Below are 25,614 nucleotides of genomic sequence, written 5' to 3' on the forward strand. Positions count from 1 at the left end.
ATTGTGTGTCCAGGTCCAAACCCTAAGCACATTAACTTTATTGCACATTATCATAGCACAGCAACAATATCTGTCTAATTTGTATCATTGCTGTAGATTGAAATCAATTACAAACTATAAATGTAATTTTCCAGCTGTGAAATAGGACATTGGATGATGAACTGTGACTTACGTGAGTAATGAAATATTCATGGTACTTAGCTGTTATTTCCCATATCACATTCTAAGTTGACAGCAGTGTGTTTTAGCTCTTTATAATTAATCAAACATATCCAATAAAATATTAAAACAGGTACAAAGTATTGCTTTCAACTAATAAATGCTTCATGTTTCTAGCAGTAGTAAGTAATAGTAAGTACTTAGCCAGGAACATGGTTTTAGTTTCAAATCAAAAATCAAAGTCCATTCAAAACAAAATGAAGAAAACAACATATTAAACAAGTAGTCCAACTCAAATGCCTTTTGAAACCAGTAAGGATATTTTTAGAATGTCTATGCTTTTATCCATAATTAAAATACTCCATGAATGAATGGTGACTGGAGCTGAACGTTTTAAGCAAATTAACAATTTTCCATTGAATTTCAAGTCTCAAGTCATGAGTTATATGGACCCTTCTAGTTTATATATTCTGCTAAACATTTTTTTGTGTGTGTGTGTGTGTTTTCATTTTTAAATCTATTAAATAATTGTACTTATTTATTTTTAATTGAGTTAAAACTTTGTAAGTCAGAACCCTGATGTAGTAGTGTCTTTGCATTACTTCTAGACAACATGCAAGATATTAAGGCAACTGACACTGTTAATTCTTGCACAGATGAGAATCTTTATTTTGATGCCCACTCAGTGAAGAAGGCATTTGGGAAATGAGATTAGAGACTGAAAATGTCATGCTCATATTTACGAGTAAGTACACCTGAAGGGGTTTTGCCCACTTGAACACTGTTGGACTGAAGTGGTCAGAGGTCGGCTAAGGCATCAAGACTGAGGGAAAATGTAGTTATTACAATTTTCAAAGATTATGACAAAGTATACTTTTTAGATAATCCCCAATAAAACAAAATCAAATCTTTTTAAATTTAAAAATTTAAAAATTACATGTAGCTTACGAATCATTTTTAAACAGTGTGGTGACTGTCAGTAAGAATGTTTTATGACTGTGGAAATTTTAAATCCTGTGTTTCTTGAGAACAATGCAGATGATATGAAGTTGATGATACTTGTCTTTTTGTCATTTTGTTGGTTTTGTGAAGAATGAACCTCTCTTCCATCTTTTCGGCTACAGAAAATGCTTTCCTAATGAAGGGTTGTCAGGCAGGCTTTCACTCAAATTGAAATTCTCACTGTTCCTTTCCTTTGTGCCCCCTTCCAACTTTCCACTTCATCTCTCAGAAGTGACGAGTGCTTTTCAGCCACATTTAATGTCAATCAAACCAATGTTTAAAATTGTAGATTATTGTAATCAACTGCTCAAAGAGGAAATCCTTTAAGAGTGAGAAGATTATGCAGTGTAATGGCATCACAAGTTTATGACCTCTTGGTGTATAGACACTTTATTCATTAAACTCATTAAACATTGTCAAACATAAAACACGGGATGTATAAATAGATGGAGAGTATAACATTTCAGGAACTGTATTGTGAAACACTTTCTTAGATTAGTATATTCAAGCTATTTTCACAGAAACATGTTTTTTGTATGGTAATGAGACTAATGTAATTTCTCTCTCTCTCTCTCTCTCTCTCTCTCTCTCTCGCTCTCTGCAGTCAAACCAACAGTAATTGATGTTGACATCTACATAAATAGTATTGGACCTGTGTCATCAATAAATATGGTGAGTGAATGCATGTTCATAAACTGTGCTATTTTAGTCATTATGCATCTTGTTTTGATGAATTTAAAGGGATAGTTCACCCCCCCCCCCATAAAACTGCATAAACAATGAGATAATTTTCATTTTGGGGTGAAATTTTTTTCTTTAAAGGCTGCAGATATACTCAAAACAAAGTTCCTTTTTCTTAGCTTCGTTAAGGGGTAATACGAAGTTCGAAATACATGAGCAGCAGTATACTGTTAGCAAACATCCCAACAATGCCCACTCTGATGAAAGCAAAGCTTATATGAATATGTAAACATGTACAGCGTGCTTTCCTCTCAGTAAAAAAATAAGCTTAACAAAAATGGAGAAAACATCAATAATTTTTGAGATGAAAATCTGATCATAGCAGCACGGGTATGTTTGCACAAGCTTTGCAAATTAGCACTCCCGTGAAGTCACGTCACATATATTTAAATTACACTTTATTCAATATATTGCTTAAACGCAATCAGCAGTATTATACATGAAAAACAGTGTCAGTGTCTATTTTCATCAGAAGCTCAAATTAATTTGTTACTATAAAGGAGTTCTCCACTGCGTTCGTGTTTTTACCCGCGGACATCTCAACTTTAGGGAGTCGACAGACAAAATTGACCCAGAAAAGAGTACCGCGTGAAAGAAGGTGGAGCCACAGTGCACACCTCCTATGATTTATTTGGCATGGATCATTGGTTGTACGAAGGTGTTTTGCAGCCGGAATGAACTTTTCCGGAAAGTTAGCTTTGGCAAGCCATTTCGAACTCTCAAAACGAAAACACAGAATGAAGTTAGTTTTGGCCAGGTTTTGTTCGAAATTAAGTTTGTTCTATGATTTTGCTTGAAGTATATCGGGACCTTTAATGCATTTTTTTTCTTCTCTTTTTCTAAGTCACTCTCACTTTCTTTCTTTCACTCATTCAACACTTGTAGTTTAGACCCATCGGTGTGACAAATGGCTGTAGGTTTGAGTTGAAAGCAGGGCCACTAGCTATCCCTCTGAGATGTGAGCCCATTGCTTAAGCTTCAACTTCCCTGAGGCACAGAAAAGCTTCAGGGGAAAGACACAGGAAGAAAAAAGGAGACGGAGAAAAATATAAAAACTCTGACTTAAAATGAGACATAGAAAGCAGCAGAGGAAAATAATATCTCTGTTTTTTTGCACAGTAGTTGGCACTTGATTCCCTTTATCTACTGTAGTAATAAAAAATTAAATAGAGCAGTAGCTTGTTCCATATTTATGTGCGCTTCAATAGAAATCATATGTAAATGTGGACGATGGTGACAGATCACTTCTGGTGGATGTGAAATTTCTCTAGAGCTCCATTCTGTCTTTGGTTCCCAATACATCAGTTTCATCCTTGAAAATTCACTTCCAATTATTACAGCCCAGGGCTCTGAGTGCAAGAGAAATGTTTGTTGGATAATTAGTAGGGCCAAACAACCACCTGAAGAAACAGCAGCTATTGATCAATATGTCACCTAACAGTGTGTTAAGGGCCGTTTTAAAGCCTTAAGGGAGATGTTTCTTACAATTCACAGCAGACAATAATATTCAAGAGTGTTAAAAAGTTTCCAAGGTCTAAACATTAAGTTTGGAAAACTGGAATACTATTTGGCATCAGAATGGAACAGAGGTCGTGAACTCTGGAACGAACCAAGTCATGCATATTCACATGATTTATTTGCATATTCAGCCTAAAGAGGTAACAAAAATGTTTCATTCCTCTGAGGAATTAGGTGTTCACAATAGCATAAATGGAAGTCAATTAACATGAAATATCTAACATTCTAATCTTCCTATCTTTTCATTTTGGTTTATTGTGTGGGCTTTCTGAGTTGTCTGAATGCAAAGGGAGTGCGAGAAACATTTAAATATGCTTACATTTATCTATTATCTTGTGTTCTGTGACACTGTGTCTCTCCATCTCCCGATATCTCATTTATTGTCCATGACAATTTCATTTTCTTGAAATGCCATACATACAATAACATTGTCAGGCAGGTTATTTGCACATAAGTGAAAGGACTAGCTCAGCCAACAAAGCAAATAGCATTTTTATTTTTTGCAGCTGGACGTTGCACCACACACCTTATAATATATAATATACTAATATATTGTTAAAGTGTATATTAAAGCAGTATACATTGTTGCCTATTTGTGATATAGTGAAGATCTTAATGAGATCTGATTATGTTCAATAGCTCCCTCCTCAAGGCATCTGTTCTCCCATCATGCTCCAATCCTGCTGTTTGTGCTTTCCTTTGTTAGGCCACTGCCGTATTACATAGTTTGGAAACCCTAGAAAATGAACAAACACCTACACAGAAGCCACAGCACTGAATACAGTGGGAGGGTTTTTTGCTGTGGAAATGAATCATTAATGCACTTCTAGAGCGTCATCATGCTGCATGGGTTGCCTCTGACAAACAAGTACGTAGTAATCATTGTAACCTTTCCACATCAGCTTTTAGAATTTTGGGGAAAATTATTGTTATATTTTTAAAGAAAATAAAATGTAGTCAGACACAAAAAACAATAGATTAAAGAATAAGCAGGAGCCTCTGGCTGCTTTTAAGGTTGCTCAAACAGTCACAAGCAGTAAGGAAAAATCCTGGTAACACTTTACAGTAAGTTTCATTTGTTAAAGGCAGGGTAGGTAAAAAAAAATGTATAAAAAACTTTTTTTCCAAATTTGTTTAAACTTTATTTATATATCAATACATAATTAAAATGTTAGTATTCTGAAAAAGAAAGTATAAAAATCGAGTGACTGTAGACCTCTCACGACTGTTTTAAAGACAGCTCATTATTTCCATTCACTCCACCCCCTTCCTTCTGGGCTCCTTCCAAAGCCTCTACTACGGCTCGCTAAGTAATGTTATGTTAGCTATATAACGCAGCTATGTGTGCTAATGACACATGCTTCATGAAAAAAAATATGTATGATCAAAATACAAAAAGAAAGATTTACCTGTCCAGCAGAAATAAAGCCATCAAGGAGTCACTTTTCAGCCCCTTGAGTTCCCTCAGTTCTCGCCATCGCTGGAAAGCCACGCTGATATTAACTCGCGTTTTATTTCTTTGTTTATCAAAAGACTTTTTGTTCATTGCCTTTTCTTGTACTGTTACTGTCTTCCTTTTTTTGCCTGGTTTGCCTTCACTAACTGCATAGGCTGGTACTGTGAATTTTGCTTGCTGTTTCTCTCCATTGTTTTGGTATTCCTAGGATCCGTGCCTGTTGAATTCCTCAAATCAAACGTGCACGCGCAAGTGGGCAGGTCATGTGTGGCAAAAGGGTGGTTGCCATGGTTGCGAGAGAGTGACAGTCGCCTAAGCCAATCCTATGTTTCGTCCCGAAATGGAAATAATGAGCTGTGTTTAATACAGATTAAACGGTCTAGAGTCACTCGATTTTTATACTCTTTTTATCAGAGTACTTACATTTTAATTATGCATTGATATATAAAGAAAGTTTAAACAAATTTGGAAGAAAGTTGTTTATACATGTATTACCTACCCTGCCTTTAAGATTAGTTAACTACATTAGTCAACATCAACAAACCAATTTTTAAAACAGCATCTTAGTTGATCTCAGCATTTACTCTTATGCTTTTTTAAGATCAAAATTTGTATGTTAATATTAGTTAAAAGGGTCATGAACTGACTCTGTTTTGTTTTGATTTTGTTTAATTATTCCCTAATTTAGAAGTAATAGGCTCTTTTCTTTCCTGTTTAGACCCCCTCATCGAGACACTCTTTGAATAGGCGTGACGGATTGTAGACTTGGAAATAAAAACACCCACTAGTATGATTGGCTAACAGGTTTGCAGTTTTTCATAGACTAACGCTGCTGTGATTTAGGAAAAAAATGGACGTAAAAAAAGTCCACGTAATAGTGACCACTCACACCTGGTATCCAACAAGCTTCTTGAACCTTTAAGCATCTACAAGTCAATCAATTTTCCATCTTGTTCTGCAATTCCCGAGACCTATCCAGTTACTTTTCCTAAGTTTACATTATCCAATTTTGACTTAGTCGCTACTGATTGTATTTCAAAATTGGTGATGGCAATGAACACCACTACCAGTGCCCTTGACCCTATCCCAACATCCGTTCTCAAGGGGTGTCTTTCTTCAATTAGTCCCCTCATTTGTAGCATTGTGAACACCTCACTTACTACAGGTACTGTTCCGAAGGCCTTAAAGGTTGCAGCTATTACACCAGTCCTTAAAAAGCCTGGTTGTGATAAGTCAGACCTATCAAACTATAGGCCTATTTCAAATCTTCCCTTTCTTTCCAAGGTTTTAGAACGTGTGGTTGTAGCACAACTCCACTCACACCTGGTATCCAACAAGCTTCTTGAACCTTTTCAGTCTGGGTTTAGAAAGGGACACAGTACAGAGACAGCCTTGGTTCGTGTTATGAATGACCTGCTTGTCTCAGCTGACTCTGGAGCCTCAACCATCTTGGTCTTGTTAGATCTGAGTGCAGCGTTTGACACAGTGTGCCATTCTATCCTGCTGAATAGGCTAGAGAGCTGGCTTGGTATTACTGGCACTGTACTGGACTGGTTCAAATCATACTTCACTGATCGTTCCCAGTTTGTTGTCTTGGGAAACAACAAATCGGATAGTGGACAAGTCTGTTCTGGTGTTCCTCAGGGGTCTGTCTTGGGTCCTACATTGTTTAGTGTTTATATGCTTCCTTTGGGGCAAATAATTAGGAAATATGGTCTGGGGTATCATTTTTACGCTGATGATACTCAAATTTACATTAGCTCTAAATCAGACCCAACTGTCACCTCAAAAATTCTCTCGGAATGTGTGCAGGAGATGAAAACATGGATGCATCATAATTTTTTAAAACTAAATTCTTCTAAGACAGAGATTCTACTCATTGGCACACCAGCAGCTACTCGCAAAGGAAATCATTTTAATTTGACCATAGATGAAAGTGTTTTAGCTCCATCTACTAGCGCTCGTAACCTTGGTGTGATTTTTGACGCTCATCTAACATTAGACTCTCACATTAAGAGTGTTACCAAATCTGCATTCCACCATCTAAGAAACATTGCAAAAATTAGGCCCTACCTTACTCTACCTGACGCGGAAAGGCTAATTCATGCATTTGTTTGTCATGCATCATTTGTCATGCATCAGAAAAAAAAACTGAAAAAAAAAACTAAATTTGTTACTTCTAGGATTGATTATTGTAATGCGCTTTTTGTCGGTTTACCTGTCAAATCTATTAAACGCTTGCAGTACATCCAGAATTCAGCAGCACGCGTGCTTACATATACATCATCTCGTCAGCACATTACAGGTGTGCTTTATAGTTTACATTGGCTACCTGTCCAGTTGCGTATTGCTTTTAAAACTCTCACATTAACTTATAAAGCTATGCACGAAACAGCTCCTTCTTATATCTGTGATTTAGTTAGCCTGTATACGCCTTCTCTTTCCCTCCGGTCTACGGATTCTCTAACTCTTCAGCAGCCCCCCTGCAGATTAAAATCTATGGGGGAAAGAGCGTTCTCTGTTGCGGCACCCAGGTTATGGAATGCACTTCCTTTTGCTATTAGGGATGCTCCTACATTAACCAGTTTCAGGAAGTTGTTAAAAACACATATTTTTAAAATTGCTTATTTTAATCATGAATAGTAGTTTACTGTGTTGTATTGTAATGATTATTTTGTATTACTCTTGTACTTTTGTATTTTACTTGTTTTCTTTGTAGCGCTTTGGGTTTTAGAAAAGCGCATTATAAATAAAATGTATTATTAAGAGCAGTTACTCACACTTGTGTGGTGCGACACTGTCGAATCTGCAGTAAAAGGAAGTGAACAAATAACCAAGTTCTGAATGACGTTGCCTGCGCTGTTCAACAAAAATGAACAAACATTTTGATTAACATTAACAAAGGTTAATTGATGTTGGTAATAAAATATATTGTTTGTTGTTAGTTTGTGATAGTTACTGCATTAAATCATGTGTTATCCATGCTATCCTAATGAATGATGCCCACTTACCTGCCTTCCAGTAAATCATTTATGATTGTTTTAGGATTATGCCATCTAATAATCTATTCATGAGCGAGGCTAACTGATTTCCCGACTTTCAGATCATGATGTAAAGTATTATTAAATTTATGAATAATTATTTTTAAACAATAATTATGTTAAAAATATATATATAAATGATTTTAGTTATTGTTTAAATATATAATAAGTTTAATTTAGTTATCTATTAAACAAAGAGTATTACAGATACAAATTAAGCTATATTATATGTGCTATTTGGTCCTTATTGAAATTTAGATTATGATGTAGCACACTCTTCAACTTGTAATTAATTTTCTGTGCTCTGCTTTACTTATCCCTGTAATTATCTTTAATGGCATACACCATTTGTATACATTAATAAATGCAAAACCATTATCAGCTAACTACCAAACCAACTTGTAATGGGCAGGAAATACTGTGTGTAATTTACCTGCAATTAAATCAAGCCATTATTATTCAAGTTCATGCTGTGATGGTGGATTAGCAAAATAGAGAATAATCATTGTTATGCACAAGATGTTCCAAAAACAGATTCCATTGTCAAACAGGGACAAACTCTCTCTCGTTATCACTTGTTTTTGGCACCAGAATTCCTGCTGGGCTGCTCAATAATTATTGTGGCTAATACATTTAAGATGTCATTAATTGTCTTAACAAAAAGTCTTTGTTTGTGTTTTAGTTATTCTGATGCTGATAAACTGACTAAACTTTACTATAGGTAAGCAAATGTATAGATTTCTATGGAAAGAGCTTGCACAGGTACAGATCTGGTCCTCTCAAGGCTTCATTCACGTTCCCCATATACACCACCACTCCAGTAGCACAAAATACTACACAATAAATGAACGGCCTAGGAGAAAATTGAGGATAGACTGGGTCAATTTCCCCCAACACAGCAGGTCGCTTTAGCTGCACCTAATTTTCAATGAGCCATTTAATATCCTGTGGATTATAGGTAACAATTATATAAAAGAATGTGGGGATTAGTCAGTGCGGCAGATCATCGCCATTACAAAACGCAGTTAATACCCTGCAGAGCAGGCAAAGGTCCTGTCTGTCTGTGCTCGGATCCTTGTCCAGCTCACAACTCCCTACAGAAAAGGTGGAAAGGTCCCTCTGGCTTCAATCTTTTTCTGGCTGACTATGGGCCTGGCCACAACTGATTGCCCACAGACCTTGGCTCTTTCAACTGCGTATTGATCTCATCCTCAGTTAGCTTTAACTTTCTGCTCACCTGTTACAGATTGCACTCATTTTCCAGGGAGAGTCAATGGCTCATTGCCCCCCCCCTTTTTTTGCCAAACTATGTTGATTTTGATTGATTATGATAACCTTATGCCCACCTGCTGGATATCGAACTTTAGAGATGGTACAGGATCAATAAGCTGTGGTACCTGTAAGAAGGATTGGCTCAGCACCATACAGAATGGATGTGATAGCTTTGCATATACTAGGGACATTTACTGGATCACTTTAAAGGGATACAGTTGGTATAGAAAACAATCCTACCCTTTAAAATATTCACATTTTATTGCTTTGCATCCTGAATGAAGACAGACACAGTTTTGTTTTATCTAGCTGTATTTGCTCAGTGCAATTTATAACATTATAACATTCAAGTTAAAGATATAACACCAACATGTCAGAAAAAAAAACTGAAAAGAAAACAAACAAACACTGAGTTGGAAAAAGGATCACCCCCTCCTAAAAAATGACTTGTAAACTCAATCAGGTGCAGCTAATCACCTTCTCAATGGAAAACAAAGCCATTTGACTTTCAGCTGTGATCGGCTGTGGTCATTTTGATTAGCTCAGCATGGAAAAGTCTTTCCTGGAACATTTCAGTTCTTGATGGTGCAACTGAAGCAAACAATCAACTATGGGTGGCAAGGCACTGTTTAAAGATATCTGGGATAAAGTTGTGGACAGGCACAATTCAGAAGATTGTTTTTTTTCTTTTCTTTTTTTATCAAAGACTTTATCAATGCCTAGAATAATTTAAAGGGGGTGATTCTTTTCTATACCCACTGTAGTTCACCACAAAATGAAAATGTGTCATTATTTACTCATCCTCAAGTTGTTCCAAACCTGTATGAATTTCATTCCTCTGTTGAGCACAGAAGAAGATATTTTGAAGTTGCTTGTAGCCATTGACTTCTACAGTTTGGTTACTAACATTCTTCAAAATATCTTCTTTTGTGTTCAGCAAAAGAAAGGAACTTATACAGGTTCTGGAACAACTTAAGAATGAGCAAATGCTGACAGAATTTTCATTTTTGGGTGAACTATCCCTTTAAATCAAGCCGGGTCATAGAATGGTTATCAGAAAATGATCATATGCATGGAATAGATGTAAAAATAATGATTAAAAATAATTAAATTATTGTTTATATAAAGAGGTAAGAAAGAAATACAGTTCTTTGACAAACTCTCTATCCTCACTCCACAGATTTTCAGAAATGTAATTTATATATATATTTTTTTATTCAAATAAATGTAAATGATGTACCCAAGTTAGCCCAAATGGCTCATTTGTATTGAGTCCTTTTGCCTGATGTTATTAGGCAAAAATGTGTATGTGTAGGTATGTTTTGGGTAAAAAAATCGATCAATAAATAAAAAGGATCAACAGTGTAGACACCGTTGATTTAGAACATTATATATGAAAAATAATGCATTCAGGTTTAAATCTAAAAACAGGCTTTCATGTATCTTTACACTGTAAATGGTAACTTTGCTTTTATGCTTCATCACACTGTCTGAACTGCAGAACTGTTATGAATAACTGTTGGTATCGTACTGATCCTTTCTTCTTCTTTTTTTATACCGTTATACCTTGAAACCCTACCTGTGGGAGAGATATTGAAATCCCAGCAGTTTATCAGTTTACTGCCATTACAAATCTGGCAGCAATTCTGTCTTCTGAATTTAAACTTATCAAGATCCGTCAAATCTGTATGTATCAGTCAGTTGTGTTTACATACTGAGTCTATATTTTGATAACACATACACTGAGATGCATATACATCTAAATCAAATTTTCACTTGGTTCGGCTGCACTGATAAGGCCGGGGAGAGCTTATTTCATGATGAAACCTGGCTGTCACTTGTCATTCACTGCTGGGCTCAGAATGAATGGCACATTTCACACTGCAGATCATGTGCTTGGTTTACTAATGCGTGGAGAAGAAATATTTTATAGTTTAGTTTAAGTGTGCTGCTGAAGTATGCTCCAGTTGAGTATTTATCAACTCAATGTCTGTACATCAATCTGAGACAATAAATTAAAAAACAAACACACACACACACACACACATATATATATATATATATATATATATATATATATATATATATATATATATATATATATATATATATATATTTATTCTGTTTTATAATTTTTTGGATGATCCCCCACATTTATATTTAATAATATTAAAGTACACATACAGTACAATACATTATATTATGGTACACTCAATATAATCTCTATAAAATTTAAGATTTGCATAAACTTTATTAAAATCCAACTCAGAATACTCCATCTGCCATCAGAAATGCAATATGGTTATATGAAGCGACGGGAACACTTTTTGTAAGCAAAAAGTCTCTCTCCATATCACCATATTTCTATGCGTATTTAGCTTTGATTTGAAATAAAAGGACACAGAAGAGGACATAGAAGAGCCTACGCAGCACAGTGATATGGAGTGACTCAAAAGGACTTACAAAAAGTGTTCCCATCGCTTCATATAACCCAGATTGCACATCTGATGGCAGATGGAGCATTTTGACGATGACTTTTCATACCTTTTATCGACCTTGACACTGTTATTTACTTGGTAGTCTATGGGACAGTCTCAAGCCTCCAGGTTTTCATCCAAAATATCTCAAATTGTTTTCCGAAGATGAACTGAGCTTTTACGTGTTTCGAACGAAATGGGGGTAAGTGATTAAAGGTACAGGTTGTAGGACCTGCCACTCGAGGGCGCACTACCAAAACAATAACAATCGCGTGGTTTGATGACGCTAAGAAGGAGCGTGGAAGGATGGGATTTGTTGTCTTCTACCCAACTGCTGACGGCCATCAGACGGAAAGATAAATCATGGATTAAACACTAGTTCAACGATTTGCGTGAGTAGATTACATACAAAGTCAATGCAAAGACGTGATCAGACTGTGGATCAGACGCGTCCTCGCATGGGTCTAGAGACACGATGCCCCACGTTTGGCGTGTATGCCCCATAATACTAATCTTGTTGATCGTTATAATACCATACGTTTTCTGTAAAGATACGAATCAAAACAACTCACCTGTCGAGTAAAACACATGTGATATCGGCATCTATTTCTAGTTGAAGTTTGTCGCAAAGCTCTCTCCATCTAGAAAATGCAACACCGATATTAATCCTTGCTCTTTCTCTCCTCTTGTCCCAAACTCTTCTTGGGTTGTTTTGTTGGCCCGTACGCTTATGTTTACGGGAGCTGTCCTTGTCGACAGAACCAGTGGCAGACGGTAAACACTAATTATGTTCCATAAATAAGTAACACAATCCACCATAAAACGTGCAAGAAGAGGTAAATAAGGAACTGCTTGAAGCAAGCAAGTGGTTTGCTGGACGCTAGACACTACTTCCGCATTTGTCCATGACACTGTTGTCATGTGGTTTCTACGTCAGTAAAGGCGGTAACATAGGGTAACTAATGTCATTGACAGGCGACTACACTGCCCCGTGTCACTGTTTAGAATGGGAATTTTCTCATGATTTACAAGTAGTTGAAAACATTAGAGATATTGTTAGTAATCAGCTGGACAAAATATATAACACTAGCCTATAGGCCCCCATAAATGTAGGCCTATTTCCTTTAAGACATAAATCTGTATAAAACAATTAGCTGTGGACAAGTAATATTTAATTAGTAATTAGTTGAAATTTATGAGATTAAAACAATTATAAATGATATTTATAGAAAATAAATGTATGAAACTTGTCATTGTGTATTTAAAACACAGATCTTAAATTTAGGCCTAAATATTTATTGAAGTGTAGACAAATTGCCAGTGGCCATTTTTTCTGCTGTTTTTCACATAAAAGCCTCAGGATATTCACTAGTGGAGGACATGGGATGGTGCATGTCCTTGCGGTGCCAAAAGAAACCGATTGCAGATGGGAAAAGTTTCTCCCTGAGGCTGAAGTGGTGGATTTCTAAGGAGGTACTGAATAAGGAAAGCAGCCATCAGCCAACATCTGCTTGTCAGTTTGAAGTCAGCGGTCATTCCATTCACTGAGCGATTCAAGCTTGGCCTTGGCCAATGGCTGCCTGAGGGTGTTCAGGCTTTTTGGAAGGGTAAGAAATGGCCAGTGTGAGATGATCAAATTATTCAGAGGGCTTCTGTTAAGAGGCAATGTGTGATGTAAATGGCAGGGTTGAACATGAGGCTTGAATAGATTTGCAATGAAAATAACACTGTGGTTTGAATATGGTGTGTAATATGAGGCTGTAATGGTTCTTCAGAAATATGAATACTCCTAATAACTGACCATGATTGTCAAAGCCTTACTGAGTGCCGGTTGATTTTTGTCCACATGAGCAATCAGCTTTGCTCATCAATCTAATTGTGTAAAGCTGAAATAGCCAACTTTATAGTATTCACTGCAGACAAACATATCTCAAGCGCCATATAATTTGATTTTAAGGGTTCTATAGAACATGAGTCAGCTAGCAACCAGACACTGAATAGGACTGATAAATTAGCATTAATCATCCCTTTTCATTGTATCCCTTGTGTCCCTAAACTACAGTTGATAGTATTGGAGCCTTAAGATCTACATTAAAACGTAAGATCATTCTACTTATCATGCTGATCTGTTATTTGCCGCACAGCTAAAAGTAATGACAACATGATGCAGAAATGATGTTGATATCTTGGCTGATGTGATGAGGTAATGTCAAGCTCAAAAATCAATGAACCCCTTTGGAAGCCGAGGCATGACTGATAGCATCAAACTGAGTGTCATCCTTCAGCTTCCCCTGTCGGTGGCCTAAGGTTTACAGAGTAGGTGCTCTCAGACAGATGACAGGTGTCATTGTAGTCTGGCAAATTTTGGGTGAGCTATTCCTTCAAAATCGTTGACAATGTGGTTTTAAGTTTATGTTTGAATTCATAATCTTTATGTAAAATTTTGGATAAACTGTTTATTTAAAATGTTTTGTCTTGGTAGATCTTTATTTTTATTTGATCTATACACTTTTGTTCAAAAGTTTGGAACCGGTAAGATTTTAAATGTTTTTTTTTATAGAAGTCTCTTCTACTGTGGCCTAGAGAGCTCAACGGGCTTTCACTGAAAAAAATGATTAATTGAATTTACTAAATATTTTTATGGTAAGTGGTTCCAAGCATTTTATTTTAGCTATATTTAAATAAACTAATTTGATTAAATTTCAGCATTTGTTTATTTAAATGTAGCTAAAATAAATTGATTGTAACCACTTACCATACATTTTTTTTAGTAAATTCTATGCATCAGTTTTTTCAGTGTTCAAATGACATAATTACATAAATATTACACATGCAAACAGAAAAAACACCAGCAAATTAAGAAAACATCTTCATCAGATTGACAACACATGCGTTGCTAATATACAGAAATGCGCTGTGCCCTTTTTCTGGGGAGTTTTTAATTTGTATTTTTTATAACTGAATATATGTATATATGTGTGCGTGTGTTTCTGTTTGAGCCCAGCTTACCCTGTCAAACAAATAAAAATTCAAAATATTAGGTCGGGTCAGGAAATGTTGAGACTCTCCTGATGCCTTTCTCCCTACACATTTCCGTGCAGCACAGCAGTACTACACACATTGATCGACACATGCACATCACTGACAGGCAAAGAGCTGCAGAAATGAAGCCCTCCCTCCTTTTCCGGTTGTGTTTGTCTTGATGTGGAGGTGAGACTAAACTACCTGTGCCTTGATTTTACAGCTAATTATCCAAAAGACAAAAGTCAGATTTAAATAGTGAATTTCTCTTGCTAACATCCATGACTCATGAGCTACCATGTAAGTTAGCTAAAGTTTAGCTAAGGCAATAGGAAGTCTAGTAGGTTAGACCACTGTGCATTATTTGACTGCATGATTCAGTTTATTAAATTGCATTTAGAATGATCACAAAATTCAAGATATGGGGGGAAAATATTTATATATAATTGCATATAGCTAATCAGTACCACGCAATGACTGACATTTTTACCGGCAAAAAGCAGCATAATTACAAATGTGATGTTTTGATATTGATGTTGATTGATGAATTGATGTTTGAAGCAGTTCAATAAACTAAAATTTTTAAATTAAGACACTTAAGTTTCAAACACAATATTGACCGTTTAACATGAGATTTGTTCCTGAATGAATCAACCGTTTAAATGATTCGGTTCAATCGCAATGACTCACTAATTAACAGTGACTTGCTGCCACCTACACTGTCGGAAAAAAAAGTACAATTTTGTACCAAAGAAGGTACAAACCCTTGTCACTGGGGCGGTACCTTTTACTGGTACAAAATTGTACCTTAATGTGAAGTAACAAATTTGTACCATTATAGTTTGTACCTTTAAGGACATGATTTGTACCATGGAAAACCAAAATGTACTTTTTTTTTTTTAACTTACTGGTACAATATTGTACCTTTATCTAAGGTACAAATTTGATCCTTTAAGGTACCACCCCAGTGACAAGCCCTTTTGTACCTTAACCGTGTCAAATATGTTCCTTCAAGAACTATTAAAGGCCATTTTTCTATTGAATACCATCAATTTAATATGAGAAACAATACACATAAATACAAGTGTTTGAATACTTTGTTACAGGTTATTTTGTAAAATACATCTCTGCAGTTTACAATGAAGATTTCAAACATTTTTAACAGAACATAAAAAAACATTTGCTACAAAATATTTCACTAAAATGGTCACAATATGTCAATTTCATTTTCCAATCTACAATAAAAATTCACAAGCTATTCACAATACACATAAATACATGTGTTTGAATACTTTGTTACAAGTTCAAATATTTCTTTTGTAAATACATCTCTACAGTTTACAATGAAGATTTAAAAATTTTTTAACAGAACATAAAAACATTTCTCCATTTGCTACAAAATATTTCACTAAAATGACAATTTCATTTTCCAATTTACAATAAAAATTCACAAGCTATTCACAATACAATTTGGACTTTTACATTTTTAACTTCCACACAATACCCTTGAATTTACATAACATTAACAGTTTTAAAGGAGTAATTAAATTATGTATAGCATTATAAACATTTTAATGAGATGTAAACCTAATGTTTTGTAGGTGAGTGACTATGCATATCTGGCTCCTACATACAAATGGTCATCAACTACATAAAGGTCAAGTGCCTTGTGGTCCAGTTCCTCTCCTGGCATCACACAAAACCAATCCTTATCATATGAAACACGAAATGCATGGAAATGAGAGTCAAACGATTGTGGGAGCAACAGTTTCCCACACAGTATCAACAATGTATCTACACTGAAAACGTACTTAACCTGAAAGAATAAAGGAACTTCCTCTGTATGCACAACATCAATAACAAACACATCTTTGGTGCTGTACTTTACATTATTTACACAAACCTCTTTTACACGTTGAAGTGTTTTACCAGCAAAATCTATGGCTTGACAACTTTTGTGACTTTTAAGTGTATTTTGAAGCTCTCTGGGTAAAGATGTTAATGGAGTGCGTATGCTTGTTCCAGTCACTTTTTCATAATCACTCAACATGCTTTCTGATGAAAACTCCCAACACTGTTTGAATGGGTGTCTTTTGCTTAAGGAAGCAGCAATATTCATGAAAGTCTGTGGGGAACAATTTGGACATGCATAGGGTCGTGGCATCCTCTCAGTCTAAGATAAAAGATTAATAATCCCGACAACAGCAGTTGGCAATGGTTGGTCACCAGGTGCAGTTACCTTCAACACATGCCTTTGGAGAAAGTAGTGTGTTCCTGTTGTACGAGGGATATGCAAGGCTGAATACAAAATACGTGCAAAAAGCAGAGAGAACACCGTCCTCCACCCCAACTGCTCGGCAAAGATCCCTCCATTTTCACAGTGCTGAAAATTCTCTTCTCGCTTAAGACCTGTTTCCAGTTAGACGCTCCCAAAATCTGTACAGTGGGATATGGTGTGGCTGGTTCTTCCTAAACAGAATGGAAAAAACAATATTACAAACATCAAAAGTAAATCTGGATTAAATTCATGTTCCCAATGACTAGTTACAACTGTCTATCTACACTTAAGCCAGAATAGTTTTTATATTATCTTACTTTTAGGGATGCACCGAATAAATTCAGGGCCAAAACTTCTAGATGCACTTGGCCGAAAACCGAAAATTACTTTTTAAAAATAATTATTAATTTCTTATTTTTTAAAAATATATATTTTTGTATAATTGTATTATTAAAAGACTTTAAATTCAATTATTTAATGATTCTGAATTTAAAACATACAAGCCAATAAATGAAAATAGTTTTCAAAGGTCGAAATTTCGGTGCATCCCTACTTGCTTTAGATTCTTTGCATTAAATACCTGTCTGATTGTGACATAATCGTCCACTTTCTCCCTGAAAATCACCGGAAGTAAAACCAGAGCAGCACGAAAATCCATATCTAAAAAGACATTGAATAGGTATTAGGGGTGTAACAATTCAAATTGCTCACAGTTCGGTTTGTATCATGGTTTTAAGGGTCAGGGTTTCGGTACGTCATGTTCAGAGGAAAAAGTCTACTGACAAAAAAAATAAATCAAACTACAAGCAACTGCACAAATAAATACAATAAAGCAAAGATACAATAAACAGTGCTTTTCAGGTTTTTCTGGTAATTATTTTGGGTAGTGGAACTGTTTCACACAATTTTTCTTCAACAAACCATATTATTGTTACAAACCATTATTGTTACCACACCGGTTACATCACTTACCCAACGTTCTTATGGTAATAAAAGTAATTTAGTTCAGTTAGAGAAACACTACAATTAAAAATGTGAACGTTTTACTCTCGAATTAGTGATTTAACATCCCACCCCCCAGGCAGCTTATAGCAGGTATAAAGACATACAATATTCAATTTGTATTTTCAATACAAGCTGTCTAAACGGAAAACATGCATACCACAAAGACTCTGTGCAACAGCTTCTCTTCTGGCATCCATGTAATGTGCTTCTACAACGGATTTCCCCTTAGCCAAACTCAAAACATTGGACACAATTTTGCTGAAGGAATCCTGGAAACACCGGCTTAAATGTACGGCATGCATTCGACCCATTTCCTGGAATAACTGAAATACAAATACGAAAAGAAAAAAAAAACAATTAATTTAAATTAATGTTATTTCTTTTCTCACTCACAATAGTTTCATCTCGTATAGTGTGTCATAATAGGCGACAACCAATGTCGCGTCTGCGATGCTTCACGACATCATGACAAAAAGACTAACGTTAGCATGTTTAATTTTTAACGGTCCTCCACGACGGTTCTGTCAAGAGTGAGTGAGTATGTGAGCGAGCAACAGTGAGTGTGTGTGTGTGTGTGTATGTGTGCGAGTGAGTGAGCGACAGTGTGTGTGTGCTCAAGTGTGTGTGGGTGTGTGGGCGAGACACAGTGACTATCATAACAGACACAAAAATCTTGTAAATTAATCTGAACCAGGCATAACTTAATTTACCAGAATTGCAGCACACAAACTAAATCACTTCATACTATAAGCGGACGGTTAATAGCACTGGATTCATACATAAGCTAAATACACTTGCTAATGCCATGCTTAAATAGTTGTAACATTTTATACATTTTTGATTTGATTAAATATAAAACTCACCTTTGAATTTTCTCTTTTCTTCCTCGAAAAATTCGAGTCCGGCCTCTGTTAATTTTAGGAGTTCTTCTGACGACATCGACGACAAAGCCATGGTTGTCTGCTTCCTGCTCTCCGTTCTGTTTGAAAATTCTTTGGCCAATCAATGTCGTGTTGCTATGCCTAATGCCATTGTGTATTGTAACGTAATATTAAAGTAATTAACTGCTTTAAAAAATGTCAAAAAGTGTACACAAATGGCTAATAGCATTGCATGCTGTCGTATATTCTAAATTTACGTTGCTAATTTCGCTTTGAGTAATGTTAGTTGAAACATTTAAATTGTTTGCCTCATGTACTAAATATAAACACAAATAGTCAAAACTCACCTTTACATTTCGTCTACGAACTATTTGATGATTAAAATCCACCTTCTTAATTTTTTAAGCTTTTAAGTCGAAAAAGAAAGAGGCAAAATGCCTGGACGTGTGTTTCAGAAGTGTTTCTTCCTGCTTTCCGTAATGACAGAGAAAATTCCATAACGGCAGCAGCAGCGCCGCCGCCTTCGACCAATCAGTGTCTTGTTGCTATGCAAATGATTTAACACCGCAACCAATCGTGCATGAAACAGTAATTTGGTAGGATTACAATGGAAAGCAAACGACAAATTGCTTGGATACCAATGATAAATGTATTTCATCATGATTGTCTACGAAAATATTTATTAAAAAACTGCATGAAGTATTTTGTTTTATAAATATCACAAAACCTGTTTACTCGTGGTTTTCACATGTTTTTGGCACTATTTTTTTCAGAACTGTTATGATAATGTACATTTAAGACAGTTGTATAAGCTCATTTAAATATTTTAATCTGTAAATTATTCATATCTTTACTATTTAATCATTTTCGTTCACAGAGATAGTATGCTATTTGCAAATGTAATAATAAGGGAGCTGTCTATCAAGATTGACAGGCATTTATTGTACCCTTGATGTGAGAACAATTTTGTACCTTCATTTCAGTTGTACTTTAGAAGGTACCAAACAGTATCATCAGAGGTCTTTCCTGTACCATTTAGGGTACAATTATTAAAAAGGTACAAAACCGTTCTTCGAGGAACATTATTTGTACCACCGTGTACCTTTTTTTCTGAGAGTGTACTGGCAGTTTTAATTTCACATTTAAAGTATCTTTACATTTTTATTTTTTATTATTTTTAATAATTTCTAATATCAGTATTCAACGTTTTAAGTTTCAATTATCAAACAGTATTAATGCATTTTTAACTGCAGGTTAAATACATTCATGTTATGTTTTAAACTGTGTGTAGATGCATCTAAATGCCCTTCTAATGCATCTTCTTTGTTTTCTCTGCATTGCAAAGAACAGCCCAAATGATTATTATTCTTATTGACTTATTCAGTTTTTGATTTTGACTGAAAATATGATGCACAATTTTAGAAAAAAATAATAATGGCTTTATAAATGTAGAAATGCCCTTAAAATGCCCTGCCCTGTTATCTGAACAAACTAGGGCTTTAACATTTTTGTCTTTGTGGTTATTTTTTTTTAATTTATTATTATTATACAGATTTGTATCATTATTTATATTTTTTGTATAAACTATACCTTTAGTCCTTTTGGCATATATTCTATTACACTCCATAAATAGTCCTTTTCAATGGCCACCCAGAACCTTCAAAAGATCCTCACTAGTCTTCAGTAGTGGAGTAGGATGGGACATTTTGTAATGGGACAAACCCTTCCTATCTGCATACACAACTCCAGCTGTATGAGCTCAGCCACAAGCTTTCTCTTGACATTAGATAAAGGCTGAAATCTGTCTCTGGCACATCTGAAGAGAATTGCCAGTAATGCGTGCTAGGAAATCACAAGGGCCCTGCATATAACATTGTCTGGATTCTGAATTCTCTTGATCCCAGGTTCAGGCAAATAAAAATAGCTGTTCTCTCTCCTCTAAAATGCTTTTGATGTCACAAAATATGTCTCCTGTGAATGCCTTTATAACATGACACCTCAGTAGCAGAGAAAATGAAGATGCAGTGATATAATTTCTGCTGAAGCTTGTACCAAAAGGGGTGCAATTAACTTTGCATTGAATCGATTGTCCTCCTATGCATGTCTTTGTTATGACCTTCTTGGTAACAAAGATTTAGTCAGTGATATAAGATACTTTGAGCCAAAAGTCATTTGAAAGGCAGCAAGTTTTGGCGCGTTGACAGCACGTTGCAGCCTCTTTTTCTTTTCTTTTTTCAAGTAAATAGTGTGAACATAAAGTGTTGTGACTGAGCAAATCACATAGACAATCAGTTTCACTACATTAACAGGGCAAGGCTTGAAAAGTCCCTTTTCAATGTGGTGGTACTGAGGGTGGCTATTTTTAAATGTCTAGGTCAGTCTGTGTCCTAGGCAACCATGTGTAGCTAAGGAAATCCTTCATTGTGGTACCCATCAATAGTAACATGCTGGCCAGCCAGTCTCACCCACACAAACCCTCTAGTGCAGTTGATTCTCTTTAGTATAGTCACCTACTTACTTCCAGTGAGGTATTTAAAAGTAAGGAGGTGATAAGAACAACGTTTATGGATGTTTACAGATATAACTACATGTTAGGTCTAGTTCCATGTGTCATTGTGGGATCTGGCTTCCATTTAACTCTTAGATAGTTCACCCAAAAATAAAAATTGCCATAAATTACCTACCCCATAATATAATTTCAAAACTATGTGACTTATCTTATTTTGTGAAATAAAAAAAAAAAGAAGAAAAAAAAAGCATATCCAAAACAACTCTGGACCTCAGTGAAAAACACACATTTTGCTACTGGTTACTACTGATATACTGGTAACACTTTATAACATTCCATTTGTTAACTTTAGTTGAAGGATTACTTTAAAAAAAATACTTTTGTTGAAAATGTAAATGTACTGTCTCAGGCCATACAAGATCTGGATTCGTTTGTTTCTTCATCAAAACTTAGCATTACATCACTTGTTCACCAATGGTCCCTTTGCATTGAATGGGCGCCGTCAGAAACAGTGGAAAAAAACATCACAATTAGTAGTCCACTATTAACTGACACAACTCATGTCCATCAATTGGCATCAAATTTGGAAAATAATCTTTAGATAGAGGACTTGTATTTTAGCTGGGATCAACAATTTGAATTTAAAATTGTTTTAATGGATTTGTTGATTACAAACACACAGCTTTTTGTTTGACAAGATGTTATTTGATGGACTGGAGTTGTGTGGATTACTTGTGGACAATTGTGGTGTTTTTATCAGCTGTCTGCACTTTTATTCTGATGGCACCCATTCACTGCAGATCCGGTAGCAAGTGCTGAGCTATCATGAACTAACTGTAATAACAGTTGTATTTTAATTAACTAACGTTAGCGTAGATAATAGATATTTAAACAAATGTATTGATCAAAGTTAGTTCATGCCATTTAATGAATAAAACAATGCTATTAATAGGCCCTTGTAGTAATGATACGGGTATACTATACAAAAATTCTGATTTACATAAAAGATATAGCCTTTATCGTATCGCTTGATCTCATCATGTCTGGTTCGGAATAGAGATGCACGATAAATCGGCCAGGGATCAGAATCAGACAAATTTATTCATGATCGTCCCAGTTCGGTGACCGGCCAATCAGTCTCAATCTTTCTGATTTCGAGACAATCCGTTTTGTAAATTGAAAAATCGAAATTGGAATCGGCCAAGAAAATTGCAAACGGTGAATCTCTAGTTTGGAACTGCTTGTCTGCTTCTAAAATCTAATTGATCGATAGTAATATATTTACCAGGACCAGTAAGAATGTTGATCTAGGAACATGTCCTATTTAAGGTAAGTTGCGTTTAGCACATCTCCTTGAAACAGTGTGTTGAGGTTATATTTGTATTTGAGCACACAGAAACAGCGTTTTACACTTATCTCATTGTTCAGATGTGTGTAAAAAAAAACATAAAACATTTACAAGCTTAAATGGAATAAGTCAATGCATGATAAATATTTCAGGTTTTTCAAAACAACAGTAGCCAGTTCCTCATCAGTATCACTTTGATCATACACATCAACAGCCACAGTACACTTAAAAATGCATTAAAATGGGTTTAATAGAAACACATAAACTGTTAATGAGTTAAGCAGCCCCATAAATATGCAATTCCGCTCATGACTGGTTATATTCTTAATGAAAGCTTCAGAGAGAACATCATATTATCAGGATTCCAGGTACCGCCATAATCAGCATAAGGCTACATTAGTGCAATACTATTCAGAATCAGAATCAGAATGAGCTTTATTGCCAGGTATGTTTACACATACAAGGAATTTGTTTTAGTGACAGAAGCTCCTAAGCGCAACAGAATGACAGTGACAAGTAATGCTGAATGATAAGTGCAGAAACTTTTATTATTCTCATCACACACAGGCTTGCCAAAGAATTTTAGACAGGAAGTGGTTCCTCAGATATCTCTCTTGCCCACGGATGTCATAAAAGTGAGCAGACAAGTGCCATTCCTGGTATGCCCAATATATGTGTGTGCTTTATATACGCATGTAAATGGTCCAATGGACAGTTAAGACTTTCATATTGTTACAAAAAAAATCCACTTAAAAAAATGCTCAATTTTCTATTCATCAGAAAATGGGTGAAAAAAAAAAACCTAAGCACGGTTTTCGGTTGTTATAACATATGCACATAGTGATACCTACATATTCATATATTTATATTGTATTTTTTGGTTGTCCCCAACATTCATTTCCACAAGAAAACAAATCATAATTTGATAGGTTTTTTTTTTCATTATGGAATTTCCATTATTAAACACCAATGTTCCCACTCAGTCCTTGCTCGATGCACAATCCATTTCTACCTCGTAACATGCACAAAATCTTCATATAGTTCACTTTCAATTCACATGGTTTTTGCTCGTCCTTTTTTCTATAATTGTTTTGCTTTTAGAATGAGTCACCCCCAAGCTGTCACCACATTGTCCCCGTCAGGCTGTGATAATCACTAGATTCTGTGTGTAAGGAGGAGATGGAGGAGAACTAGGGGCTAAGACTGACGCGATGCACTGAGTTAATGGAGGATGGGTTTATTCACTACTTCAGATTGAGACAGAGCAGATTGAAGTGGACACCATTGACAGAGATTTGAAACAGAAACGGAGAAGCATTCTGGCACAAAATGTCACCTTGAAGTTGAAGGGACATTTTCGATCAGGAGTGCACTGTGTTACATAGATTAATGAAGTGAAGACAAGCAAGGCAGACAACAAACCACTTTGCTCGTCTCATTCCTTCACTGCTTCTTGAAAGGCTAAACGAGATTTCAGAATTCCAACAGTCTCCAGGCCAGAACTGAAAGGATCATGACCGATTTAGTCTGAGTGTTTTCAGTGTTTTCAAGTCTGGACTTTTGTAAGGAGGGTTTTGCTTTAACTTTAGAAAGAAACTGAACAGAAACCTTGAAAACCTAAATAAAGATGCCATGACTGAGTTTTTAGATTTGTACTGATATGTGTTACGGGGAGTCCATTGAGAAAACCTTAGATATAATACTATAAATCAGTGGTTTTTAAACTTTCTGATTTCAGAGATCCCCTAAATATGAAGCCCTTGTGAGTGGCTAAAATATAAAGGGATATATATATTTTCTTGTACCGTCATTTTAAATATGCTAATATGTATAAAATGCACTGTGTTCATATGCATAATATTTTAAGTGTATACGTTAACTTTGACCCAAAACATTTTTGCAGAGATTTTCTGAACCTTTCAGACTAAGAAATATAGAAGTCTTATATCTTTGAATGGAAAATTTATTAAAACAAAGACTCCCATGCAACTCTGAACATTTAAAATGTATAACTCACCAAGCCTGTTCTCTTTGTTTAAATATTTCAGTATTTTTGTTCAGAATCATTTGCCAGTGGCTTCTGAACCCAAACGTATGAAGAGAACTGAAAAAGAAAGAAATTATCTCTGTCTGTGACTCATTTTCTGGTTAAATGGAATGCCAGCATGAGAACTCATATTAACAAGATTGTTTTTGTGTCACGTGATGCACAGAAACAAATCATTTAAAGGATCACAGTTATAACACATAAAAAGAACACGGAACGTCATTATGTCTTGGTGCGTTTGTTTTGCTCTTTTATTTTTTTGTATTTTATATATCTTTTCAACCCACTGAATGTTATGACACTTGTGTGTCATTAATGAGACTGACATCTTCACACAAAATCTTGCAATGCTTCAAACTAAAGTTTTTTTTTTTTTCTGAGATAATATCAACCTCCTACTCATTGTCTCACAAAGAAAATGATCTTAATTTCCTTTGCCCCCAAAACAGATGATTGCATATAAATACACCAACCCCCATCTACTTACACTATCATAATAATTATCAGTAGAAAATTGGATTTGCTCATGAGAATCCAGCTGAATGTCATGGGGTCAGTATATTTTAATCATGAATAAATACTTCAGAACCTTTTACATTCAGTGAGGTGCTCTGCTAACATGTTTGAATGTCTTGTTCCATTCTATTAAGCACATGCAGTGTTTAGGCTATATATACAGTAGTGTGTGTTTGTGTGTTTGTGTGTTTGTGTGTGTGTGTGTGTGTGTGTGTGCATATTTTCATTCCAAACAAATCCGCAGCAATGCATGGCAGTGGGGCTTCATTCTGGGATGAATTAGCATTTTTGAACGAGCCATTTTGTAAATAATTCAGTGACTCACTCAAAAGGACAGTCACTT

General features: G+C 35.4%; 1 protein-coding gene across 1 annotated transcript in view; it reads left to right on the forward strand.

Annotated features, from left to right (window-relative positions):
- Positions 1-25,614, forward strand: part of LOC132151774 (gamma-aminobutyric acid receptor subunit gamma-3-like) — a 157,302-nt gene that overhangs the window by 39,333 nt on the left and 92,355 nt on the right. The window contains exon 3 of the mRNA XM_059560132.1: positions 1,766-1,833. Within this exon, the coding sequence (XP_059416115.1) occupies positions 1,766-1,833 (68 nt within the window). The remainder of the gene's footprint in view (positions 1-1,765; positions 1,834-25,614) is intronic.

This window comes from Carassius carassius, chromosome 10, assembly GCF_963082965.1.
Source record: "Carassius carassius chromosome 10, fCarCar2.1, whole genome shotgun sequence".
In the NCBI taxonomy this organism is placed as follows: domain Eukaryota; kingdom Metazoa; phylum Chordata; class Actinopteri; order Cypriniformes; family Cyprinidae; genus Carassius; species Carassius carassius.